At 46.7% G+C, this 12,391-nt stretch overlaps 1 protein-coding gene across 1 annotated transcript in view; it reads right to left on the bottom strand.

The window, feature by feature from the left end:
* The window catches only part of LOC144761968 (fibrinogen-like protein 1), a 128,174-nt gene that overhangs the window by 16,667 nt on the left and 99,116 nt on the right, over window positions 1-12,391 (bottom strand). The window contains exon 3 of the mRNA XM_078647137.1: window positions 11,334-11,471. Within this exon, the coding sequence (XP_078503263.1) occupies window positions 11,334-11,471 (138 nt within the window). The remainder of the gene's footprint in view (window positions 1-11,333; window positions 11,472-12,391) is intronic.

Below are 12,391 nucleotides of genomic sequence, written 5' to 3'. Positions count from 1 at the left end.
TCACCCTGTCTGGGAAACCTGTCGGGGCGCCGCACATCGCCCGACCGTTAACCTGGGGTGGCGGTGGACTGTGGGGAGCCCCCCGGGTCTCGGCTGCGAGGTGGTGTCTGCGGACGCTCTGCTTCTTGGCGGATTGGGGGACAGAGCGGGGCGACCCTGCGGCGAGGCGGGAACTGATCTGGTATCTCCCCGCTGCGCCTCTGTGCTGCACCGGGTCGACAGCTGTCGGTGCCTAACACAGAAAACCACTTGCACCTTTCTTACCTTGACCAGCTGGATTCCTGGGGTTTGGATCAAACCTCTGATACCGATGATGACACGTGGTTTTGCTAGTGGGATTCCGACGCCCGCCATTTTGTGACTTGGTGCTGCCCTGATTTGCGCGCTGCAGATCCTAAGAGCCGCTGGTCAGCCTCGCCATTCATACTTACTAATTGGCCGATGCATAACTTTCCCTCGGATTAGCCCGCCTCGCTTTGTCGTGCTACGAGCTACTGCACGGCGGGTCGGCGGTGGGGCGCACAGCGGCGCTACTCCTACGTGGCGCTAAAGGCATATTCCAAGCTTCGGAGATGGGAAAAAACGAAGCCAGGCAACCCAAAATCAACTTTGACAGCAAACGACCTCCGAAAACCCATGCGACTGAGATGGATGGCGGCGAGTCGTCATCGCATGGCGCACCTTCGGACATAGACTTTGGGGCGCTTATCGTAGAGGTGAGGTCCAGCTTAAAGAGTATCGACGCAAAGCTAGATACCATGTCATCACAGCTAGAATCTGTGAAAACTAAAGTGGACGCCCACGAAACCAGACTGGACTGCCTAGAAAACAGGCAAACCGAATGCTGCGAATTCCAACAGCAGGCCAAGCAACACATTACTTCCCTGGAACGGGAAATAGGTAACCTTCGCGCCAAGGCTGATGACTTGGAAGCACGCTCCAGGAGGTCCAACGTCCGCATTACGGGTATTCCGGAGACGACCAACATTAGCAAAATGGAAACGTATGTGACAGACCTCCTACATGAACTATTCGACCCACACTTGTCCTCAGTCTTCACGGTTGAGAGGGCGCACAGGTCGCTTGGAAAGAAGCCTCAGCCGGGTGCCCCACCTCGCCCTATCCTGGCTAAATTGCTCAATTACCAGGATAGAGATCTCATCCTGCGCTTGGCGAGAGAGAAGGGCAGGATCACACATCAAGGGAACAATATCTCCTTCTACCCGGACTTTACCCCCCTGGTACAAGCGGCACGCAAGGAGTTCCAGCCGGCGAAAAAGATGCTGCTACAGGCTGGAGTGCCCTACTCTCTGCTCTATCCGGCGAAATTGAAGGTACAGCATGACAACACTTCACATTTCTTTACGGACGCCAAATCTGCGCTCAAGTTTGCCAAGCATATCTGTGCGGGGGCCAGAAGGAAATCGCCACGACTTGAGGAGGCTTCGGACCACCTTAGTGACAATGACTGATGGGGCTGCCGCTGTGACTTTGTGTGACTGCACCTCAACCCCCATTCGTGCCCCCTGTGGACGTTTGGATACTCCTTGTGTCCATAGTTGTTACATCTGAATTAGTAAGTGGGGATGAGTCTCTGTAGACGCCACGGATGCCATGCTGAGGCTGCTGATTGCATGTGCTCTTTGAGATTGTAGTTGCATATGGGTTTTACAGACCCTGGAGTGGGGGCACTGCCAGGACCCAGGAGAATTCCAATTTGAGTGTAGCCACCCCGATCACACGGGGGTGTACGCTGGGCGCGCCACGCCTCATGGGGTGCCTCCCATTGTTTCTGATGTTGGGGTTTTTGCACGCACTGCGTGCCTATTTTTGGGGTATGTCACGACCTGATTGGGGGGTTGCTGAGGGTGGAGGGTGGAGGGGGGTGTTTATGAAGTTGCGAGTTCTAGTTCTAATAAGGTGCACTGTATTTTTACCTAGTACTGTCTGTTTGCACATTGGATTGCTGGTCATGGTGAGTGGGCGGCCTTGTGTCTCTGGGAGATGGGGACATTGGGAGATATATCGGACTATACATCGTCTGTTAGATGGGGGGGATTAAGCTCTGGACTTGGAACATTAGAGGCCTTGGTGACTACAAGAAAGCCCGCCTGATGCATGGTATACTGTCAAGGCACAAGGTGGATATTTGTTTCTTGCAGGAAACTCATCTTAATACGACCCCATCACCAAGATTGAAAAACTCCCGATGGGCGCATGTATACTCTGCCATTTATTCTAACTATGCGAGGGGTGTGGCTGTACTTATACGCAGAGGATTGGATTGGCGGGAACACGCTCGCGTGCAGGATGTGGAGGGTAGATATGTTATACTGCATGGTTCGTTGCAAGGGCGGCCTATTGTGCTGGCTGCGATTTATGGTCCGAATGTAGACGATCCCGAATTTTTCCGAGGTGTTTGGGCGGAGATTGCGTTACTAGACTGCCAATCTGTTGTGTTGGGTGGTGATTTCAATATTGTGCTGAATGATGACATGGATCGCAGGGGTGTGAGCAGACCACTGCATGCTAAAGCCCGTCAAGCAGTGTTGGATGTGATGTGTGAGGGAAGACTTTCGGATGTGTGGAGAGCTAGACATCCAGATGTCAAAGTGGGGACCTGCTATACTTGCCACAAAGCTGCTTGGTCTAGGCTAGACTTCTGGCTAGTGTCTCCTGAGGTTGCAACGTGGGTGTCGAGTGTTGATATCCTAGCTAGGTCACTGTCGGACCATGCCCCGTGTATGTTGGAGCTGCACCCACCAGATACTATTCACAGGGCGTTCACATGGCGCCTTCCACCACACGCACTCACGGACCCAGTGTTTGTTGAGGAGATCAGGGAGGATATCATTCAATATTTTGCTGATAATGCTGGGTCAGTCTCCACTAAGGCCATTGAATGGGACGCCTTTAAGGCTGTGATCAGAGGCCAGTGCATTGCACGACAGGCGGGCGTATTGCGCGCCATCAGGGACACGTTGGCTAAACTAGAGGGAGAGCTGAGAGACCTAGATACTGCCTTTAGCACTGACCCGTCCTTAGAAACTGCTGGGACTCTAAAAACCAAGCTGTTAGCCTTTACTGAGGAGGCAGAGCGGGAGGTCCGATTCCTGGGAAAGCAGGCTGAGGCGCGCAGATATGGGGAGGGAGATAGGCCGAGTAGAACCCTTGCTAGGTTGATAGCTCCTCGAACGCAGTCTAACTACATTCACACCATTTATGACAAGGAGGGGACCCTTGCGGTTGGCCAGGAGGCGGTGTTGGGCGCTTTCGCTGACTTCTACGCATCCCTCTACACCTCCAAACAACCCGCTGCCCCGGCCTCCTTACAGGGCTTTCTCGACTCCATTGCCCTCGTCTGGTTTAATAACAACCACAGACAGTATATGGACCTTCCTGTAACTGTCCAAGATATCACTCAGGTGATTAAGAGCATGCCGGCCAACAAAGCCCCTGGCCCTGACGGCCTGACAACATCCTTCTATAAAACTTATGTAGATGAACTAGCGCCGAGACTACACTCTGTGTTTGTCGAAGCCCTTGAATTGAACTCCCTACCAGACTCCATGCGTGAAGCCTTAATAATTACGCTCTTAAAACCTGACAAAGACGAGCTGCGCCTGGATTCCTATAGACCCCTCTCTCTGATCAATGTGGATGCTAAAATTTATGCAAAGATCATCGCTGATAGATTGCAACCAATGTTACCGATGATTGCACTCCCTGACCAATCGGGGTTTATCCCTGGCCGCGCGACGTCACATAACCTCAGAACCATTTTCTCTGTCCTTCACTACTTACACCCGTCTGTGCAGGCGGCGGTGGTGTTTCTAGACGCCACCAAGGCTTTCGACTCCTTGGAGTGGCCTTACCTATTCAGGATTTTGGAGAGGATGGGATTCAGTCAGAATTTCATGACCCTGATCAAACTGCTATACACGACACCTAGAGCTAGGGTGAGTGTCAATGGACTTGTATCCAAGCCATTTGGTATTTCCAGAGGGACTAGACAGGGATGTCCTCTGTCCCCTCTCCTCTTCGCCATTGCGATGGAGCCGCTTGCGGCTCGAATACGGCAACATCACACTGCACGGGGCATCGGATTCAGCTCGCGGAGCTTACTGATCTCGTTGTATGCAGACGATGTCACCTTATATGTCACCAATCCCAAGGATAACATGAACCCGCTGCTCCGAGAATTTGTGAGGTTTGAGGGCCTGGCGGGAGTATCGATCAACTGGTCTAAATCTGTTGCCTTCCCATTGACGGAGGAGACCTGTCGCCCGGCACCGGACTACCCGCTGAAGTGGGAGACGGACGCTGTTAAATATTTGGGTGTTTGGGTCAGTCGAGATATGCAGGAGCTGTGGTCGCTCAATTTCGGAAGAGCGGTGGACTGGCTGGAAGGGAAAGTCGAGGTTTGGAACAAGCTGCCGCTATCTCTGGTCGCAAGGATAGCTCTAGCGAAAATGGTGGTTCTCCCCAAATTCTTGTATCTGTTCGTGAACGTCCCGCTGCCGATGACAGCACACTTTCACGCTCGGGTCCGCTCGCTGTTGTTGAAGTTGGTGTGGGCTGGTGGACAGGCGAGAGTGTCCTGGGACCTGCTCACACTACCGCTCCGCCAAGGGGGCCTCGGGGCTCCAGATATGAAGCTTTACTCCCTCTGTGCACAAGCGCAGTTTCTGCACTTCTGGGCCTTCCCTACTCCTTACCAACCGCACGTTGCAGTGGAACTGGCTGTAGCGGCCCCATTACCGCTGCGTGTGGCGCTATACGGGAAGGTTTCATGCCCGTCGAAGGAGATTGATACCGTGGAGATGGTTCGCTGGGCCTGGCGTGAACTTCAGAAAACTGCGGGACTCCCCTTGCTCTACGCACCGGCCGTCCCCCTGCGGGGAAACCCGATGCTGCCTTGCTTGACCGCCAGGGGTGATGTGCTTCTGATCAGAGGGGAAAGACTGCACACCTTTGCTGATATATACCCTGGCGGTACGTTTGTCGAGATGAGCGCGAGCGATGGTGCCCAACCTGACTCTTTTGCAGACGCGTTGTTATACCATTCCCTTCGGGAATCCTGCAAAAAGATGGGGCCCCACTTCCCGGAGGAGCCATGCACTCTGAACGCTCTTCAAAATTTGTTGTCACGGCCCTCCCCCAAAAAGCTGGTATCGAGACTGTATAACTGCATGCAGGAGCAGACCCCGCTAACAGTGGCCACGGCCAAGCAGGCTTGGGCTGCAGACCTGGCGGACCCTTTCACGGATGACGTATGGGAGTACTGCTGTAGGCAACTCACGGCACTGTCTCCGAACTATCGACTGCGGCTCATCCACTTCAAGTTTCTACACAGATATTACCGCACGCCGACACTGTTACACCGCATGGGCATCCGTGCGGATGCCTCCTGCTGGAAATGTGGAGGGGAAGATGCGTCCTTTCTCCACGTAGCTTGGAGCTGCCCCAAACTGGACACATACTGGTCGGAGGTCTTTACAGCCATTAACCAAATCCTACATAGAAATGATACACCGACACCGCTCCTGGGCTTGTTGGGCTATGTTAAGGAAACTGAACCCTGCGACAGAAAACTGCATGCGCTACTACTTCTCTATGCCAAGAGGCAGGTCGCACTGCATTGGGGCAGGAGGGCTCTTCCCTCGTTCGTGGGGTGGATCAGGGATGTGACATACGGTCATGCTCAACTGACACACTACTGGGAGACAATGCCCACCGCTTCCAGACCCACTGATATCTGGGACCCGTTCATACAATGGGCTAGAAAGCGGGAGGGCTCAGACACCTCGGGAGGGTCACCTGATGCGGGTGTTTCGGATGATATGGGCTGACTGTGTTCCTTGTGTGATGGAATGATCACTGCTCAGAGAACCTGCGCTGGTGTGGACCTGCCCCGCACTTACACACGATTTGAACCTGCTGCCCCACTGATCCCGCATGGGACACTGGCCCTGCCCCCGCTGTCCCTACTCTGGCCTCTAAACTTGGTGGACAGTCCCACTCAGCATCCTCCCCCTCCTCCCCCCCCCCATTCCCCTTCTCCCACCCCCTCCGCCTACGCGTGACAGTGTGGAGGTCTCCGCACCCCCACTCTAAATATGGCTTGCCTTGTGCTCATGGTGTTCCAGCATAGATCTGCGCAGCCCCATGAATGGATGGTATGTTGAGTAGTTGTCTTTATATACTGCACCGAAGTTTGTTGTTTTCGTTTTCTGCTTGTTAGTGGGTTACATTGGAAGTAAACAGTGCTGTTAGATGTATTCTTTCCACCTGCCGCAGCAGCGGGTTGCTGACCGCTGATCGTACTGAGGCGGCTTAGTTGCTTTCTAATTCACCTGCATGTCTACATCACTGTGAGAAAAGTAAGACCACTTACGTGCGGATGTTACACTGCTCAATTTCATGCTTTTACTATATTGTGTGTATTTATGAAAATACTAAACCCGGACAGGTCCTGAATCCTGGCCTATTTCGCTGTTTCTTGAGCATGTACACCTGATAGCGGCCTGCCTCCGGGTTGTTGGCGTGACGCAGTGTAAATCTTTTGCCTTTTTATTGCAGAACTCATGTCTTACAATAAAAAAAAAAAAAAAAAAAAAAAAAAAAAGCTGGTGAAGTAGGATGTTATGATTGACAGTGTCGAAGGCGGCACTTAGGTCGAGTAGGACGATGGCTGTGGACCCGCCATCGTCCAAGATCCTCCGTGCCTCCTCCGTCACTGCAATAAGTGCAGTCTCCGTACCATGACGGGGCCTGAAGCCGGTCTGAGAGAGGTCTAGTATGGTGTTGGCTTCCAGGAAGTCAGTGAGAATGATGTTTACATGCTTCTCGAGAAGTTTGCTAAGCCATGGCAGAAGGGATATAGGTCTATAGTTAGCGGGGTTGGATTGATCCAGATTGGGCTTTTTTAATAGAGCTCTAACCATTGCCCTTTTCCATGGAGGTGGAACAGTACCAGTCTGGAGGGATGAGTTGAGCAGGTCTTGTATGGTGGGCGAGATCAGATGGGTTATCTGGGTGAGAGCGCTGGGAGGAGCTGGGTCGATGGGTGATCCAGATTTAATCTGGCTCATGAGTTTTTCCAGTTTGGTAAGTTCTAGTGGGGGAAAGCTATTGAGAACGCAGGAGGGAGCCGTCATGTGGTCTATGTTGACGGAGTCTGAGATCAGGGTAACGGTGGGGGGAAAAGAGGAGTTGATGGTTTCTATCTTTTGGTGGAAATACTCAGCTATTTCCTCGCAGTGGGTCTGAGTGTTATTGTGATGTTTTGGGGCCTCAGGAAGTTGCAAAAGGGATTTTGCTATCTGATAAATCTCCCTAGGTTTGGAGGCTGCCTTCTCAATCTTGAGTTCAAAGTATTTAGCCTGAGCTAGATGGATATTTGCTTTGTAGTTTTTGATTGCCGTTCGATAGCTTGCTTTGTCTGCTGGAAGGTAACTGAGGCGCCACTTCCTCTCGAGTCGTTTACAGACACGTTTGGCCTCACGTCGATCACTCGTATACCACGATGCTGTAGGATTGCCCCTCTACAAAGTACTTATAAGTAAAATAAATATGCCAATAGGCAATAAGCCAATCAAGTTTTAGGGGAGTGAGCACAAGCACTTAGCATTGGTTAGCAGTGGTAAAGTGCACAGAGTCCCAAGGCAAACAAAAATAAGTTCAGCCTAAAGGAGGAAGAGCTGTAAAATGTTTGGTGGAAGACCACCCTAAGACTGTGCTATAACAGATTTAATACCATACATTCATTTCTTCTGAAAAGCCATATAGAAATGTGACCTGGGAAAGTTTTTATTAGAAATATAAGAAGCAGAAAGCAAAGGGGTAAATTGCACAGAGAGAAACATCTTCCATGATTACCAAGAATTTACATTACATATTTGAATTGAGAAAGACGTAACTCAATGACAAAGATTGTCATGTCAGAGTTTATGAAATTGCACTACTTCTGATAATTGAATTTAGGCCTGGTTTAAATTCCGATCCGTGATGGCTTGCAATAAGGGCCACTCAAAGTTAATAATTACACAAAACAGCATGGTAAAAATCAAAATTGTCATTATGGATTTATTTTTAGATTGTGCTGAATGTACAAGGTGTCCCTATATTTTGTTTTAAAGTTCTCAGTCTGTGTTTTTGAAAGTCAGAATGCCTTGAAGGGCTCTAGTTACCATTGAAAACAGCTTACTGTGCCAAAGAGTTCAGGTAAATAGACGCAGTGTTTTGTTTTGGTGTATAATTCTATTGTCAGATTGACCTTTTTGAGTCAAAATATAACCAAGTACAGAAATACATATTACGTCTGTCTAATAGCTTTCTTAGCTACCCACGATTTCAGAAAGCAAAAAGTAAATGTTTTCTGTATCTCTCTGTTTTATAAAATGTAAGGGTAATTAAATTATGGAAGGAAGGAAATATTTGTTGTTTGTGTTTGTAAACATTTTCACAAGCATTAATCAATATATAGGATAGATATAATGGCAGAGGCAACTTTTTATAGCTAAAAAGTAGATTTGTAACAATCCAGTTTATATTGTGTATTTCTTTGATGTGTTCAAAAACATTGCTTTTTTTCTGCTGCATTCTTTATGAATTTTCACTTTATAAATAAATTATCGCTCCATTGAGGATTGAGGACCTGGAAACAATGAATAAAATCTAAAGAGTGAAATATACTATTTGGGACGCTGGTGTCATTTCTGTGAAATGAACTTACTTGGAAATGATAGACTAAATACAAAACCTGCAGCCTTATTGTTTGATCTTGGTCCTATGATCAAAGACATTAGAGCTGGGGACTGTGCCCAATTGTATCTCATTAATTAACCCCAAGTGGGCACCTAGCTAAAAGTGCATTTCCTCCAAGTAAGCGTAGGGCCAGACTCGAACCTGCAGGGTACCCTGTATGTCCTGTTGGCGTGCCTACTGCTGGCCTCAGTAGTGGTCATACAGTGATGGATGTTAAGGATCCTTTGCTTCTGTTGTTGGAACTGGTGGAGAGTTGCAGAGTGGCTCTGATAGTGGCCAGTACCAGTGAGCTATGGGCCCGAGAGCAAGGAATGAAATGGGCCCCTCGGCTACTGTTTGAATGATGAGAACTAGAGATATTCAGGGTTCAGTGGGCCCCTCAGGCTCTGGGCTCTGGTGCAACTGCACCTGCTGCACCAATGGAAGCTACGCTCTGTAACTGGATAGATGGCGCAAGAGCTGCCTCAATAAACTACTGCTTTTGCCAATCACTTTGACTCCTCTCCGAAGCAATCTCTAAGAAACAAATGATGTTTTTCTTTGTTTATTTCTTTCTTTCATTTTAGTGTCCTCACCTTTATACCGTTTTACCTTTTGTCTTCTATTTCTTTTCTTCACAATTTCTCTACTAACATCTTTTATTTCTAGCTTCATTTCCCTCTTTTGTGTTACTTTCCTCTTTCTTTGCTTTCTTTCTTTTATTTGTTATCGATTACATCGCTTTTTATTTTCACTCTTTTATTTCACTTCTACTTGCTTGTGCAGGGTTCTTTGACCATTGTTCTTATCTACACGAATCAATATTCAAAGATTCTTAAATATTTACCACTCTTCTGCTGAATGGACGTGACTCGCTTGTTGTACTTGTTATTTGTAAAACGCTTTAATTTTGCACGGTCCGTTTGACTTTAGTGATGTAACATTGATGACAGCACCCCCACTGTGAAATTTGTTCCAGCACTACTGCCAAATATATGCTTTGGCGGGATACTGTGGACAGAAACAAATCCACCTAATTTTAGATGCTTACTACAACTAAACCTACGCCACAACTGTCTCCGGCTTTTATTAGTGAATCTATTTGTACTATGAGCTCTCAATTAATGAGCAACATATTTTGCACCTCTGGCACATTGAAAAGGACTGCAATAGAATTCTACATAAAATTGAGACGCTATGATAAAGTCAGTAGGTTTTGGGAATGATACCTACTGACTTTGCCAATACTATTTCTGGATTAAATAGCTGCCCTGAACGCATGCACTTCTGAGGCAGACATTTTGGAATACGTTCTAAAACATTACAAAATGCACTAAAATATGACCTGTATCCATGACAAACATTTTTTAATATGTTTTGTAATGTTTAACTATGCAGTTCAAGGATGGCTACAATGGATACATGCACAGATACAAAGGCCATCTTTTAATGCACTTTGGTGTATTTTAATAAATCCTGTTCAAAGATGGCTACCATGAATGTGTGTGCATCCCCAGCAGCCATCTTTCAATGGGATTTGATAAACTTAAAACAATACCATTCATAGGAGCCCACTACACATGCACATGGATGGTTATCTCGAAATTGCAAAAACAAAATTATGATGGCTGACCATTTGACAGAGCAGTGGTCAGCCCAAAAATATTGAGGGGTACGGAGGTGAGCGGAAAGGACACTGGGTGAGGAGTGGGAAACAGTGAACATTAAAAAGAGAAAGGAATAGGAGTAGAGAGGGAGGGAGCTAAAATAGTAATTCACATGGCTATAAATGCAAGGGCAGTAATAGACTTGGAAGCATAATTTAACCCATCCGAATGTTGCTACTTTCCAGGGAAGAAAGCCATTGAATCAAAAGCTGGGAAGTGAAACAGACATTAAAGCCATTCAATCTTAAGCAAGAGGCTGACCCAAAGCCCAATCTATTGCCCCCATTACAAGTGGTCCAATAACCTTAGTTATGTGCAGTAATTCCTGCTACTACACATATCAGAATAATGTGTTTTTTTTAGTTTTTATCACATACAGCTTATACTGGGTGCAATAAAAACTGCGTTCCCTGAATACCTTTCCGCAATTAAAAACCTACCTAAATGTATGTCAGTGGAAAAATGCCAGAAGAAAACTGGGGCATCTAGATTAATGAACAGTAAGCACCTAAATGTGCATGCTATGCGCATTGTAGGGACAAAATTTGTATAAGAAGATATTTATCACACTTGATAAATTCCATACACCTTGGCGTCGACTATTATTGTGTACAATGAGGGCCATACTATAAGTGTTGTATTGGAAGCAATAGGTCTGCCTACAGGCACATAAGCTCTCCTTATCCTAGACCTAAAAAATGTCACCGGGGCATAGTTTCGAAAATGGAAAACAAAAGAAATCCTCCTCGGGCTTCACATCGCCTATAAAATGGCGCCACTACTTTTCTCTTTTCCTCAAATGATCTTTCATCATAAGGCTAACGTATGGGAGCCAATCTACAAAGGCAAATATCTGCTAGCCAGCCTCTTTCTGAATACCCACATTTCCCCCAACAGGAATGGGTGTGCCTTTTTTACCTTCAGTGTCCATTTCACAGAGGACCTCTGTCGGCATCCCGCCTATGGAAGGCATGATTATGTAGACCCCAGATCTCCGTATCCCACTGTAGTAGATATCGCCACAGTCTATCGGGCAGTTCTTCGAATGCATCATGTCTATTCAACACATAAGCAGACACATTTTCAGCTGGCATCACTTGCTTCCATGGTTTCTCCAAATAAACTTTGCTAAGACATACAAGCTATTGCATCTTTATCGTTAAGACTTTGATATAAAAAAATTGAAATTCTTGTAGATCAGACTCATCATGCTTCTTTTTAGTATGTTCTATGTGTTATATTCTGTTTTATTATATCTATTCTGTATTTATTTGAATCTTCGGTAATGCCTATGCCTACGGATTTTAAAAACCACCAAAGATATAATTGCTGGGAAAAACAGACGGTATAGTCTGCCTCCTATCCATCATGCTACTGAATTGTTTAATTTTTATTTGTAAATATCTCCCAGCACTTCATGACATGCTACTTTTAGCAGGACTTCTCTGCAAGGATTTGCTGTCCCCACACAGCATTAAGATAAAATATGTTGTACAAATCTTTCCCCATTCACGGTGTTAAAAATCTTGCTTTGCTCTGTCAGGGCCTCTGAGACCAACAGATGAAATGCAAGTGTCTAGTCATAAAAAATAATTCAGCAAAATTGTCATTCATGTCTTACACTTAAAATGCTATTTTAAAAATAGTATTGTCCTTGATTCCAAACAGAGTCAATAACTACCTAGAAGTGTAAATTTCCTTGAATAACATTAAATAATGGCCAAAGAACTTCTTCCAAATGTAGGTATGTTGCTGCACTATTCATTGCAGGAGTGCAATTGCGGCTTTGAAACATTTTCCGCAATCTCATATACAAAGCTGTGTACAATCAACTGTGTTTGTTCTTTTTTACTTTAAATGAATTATAAACCCCAAACAATATATCAGACGTACAATGCATATATTTTTAGGAGGTTTATCAAATTACGTCAACAAAAGATCGCGTTTCCCATCCACCCTTCGAATAATTTGTGATC

This window comes from Lissotriton helveticus, chromosome 6, assembly GCF_964261635.1.
Source record: "Lissotriton helveticus chromosome 6, aLisHel1.1, whole genome shotgun sequence".
NCBI classification, from domain to species: Eukaryota; Metazoa; Chordata; class Amphibia; order Caudata; family Salamandridae; genus Lissotriton; species Lissotriton helveticus.
Note: the sequence above shows the minus strand (reverse complement) of the source record. Positions and strands in the feature narration are given on the sequence as shown.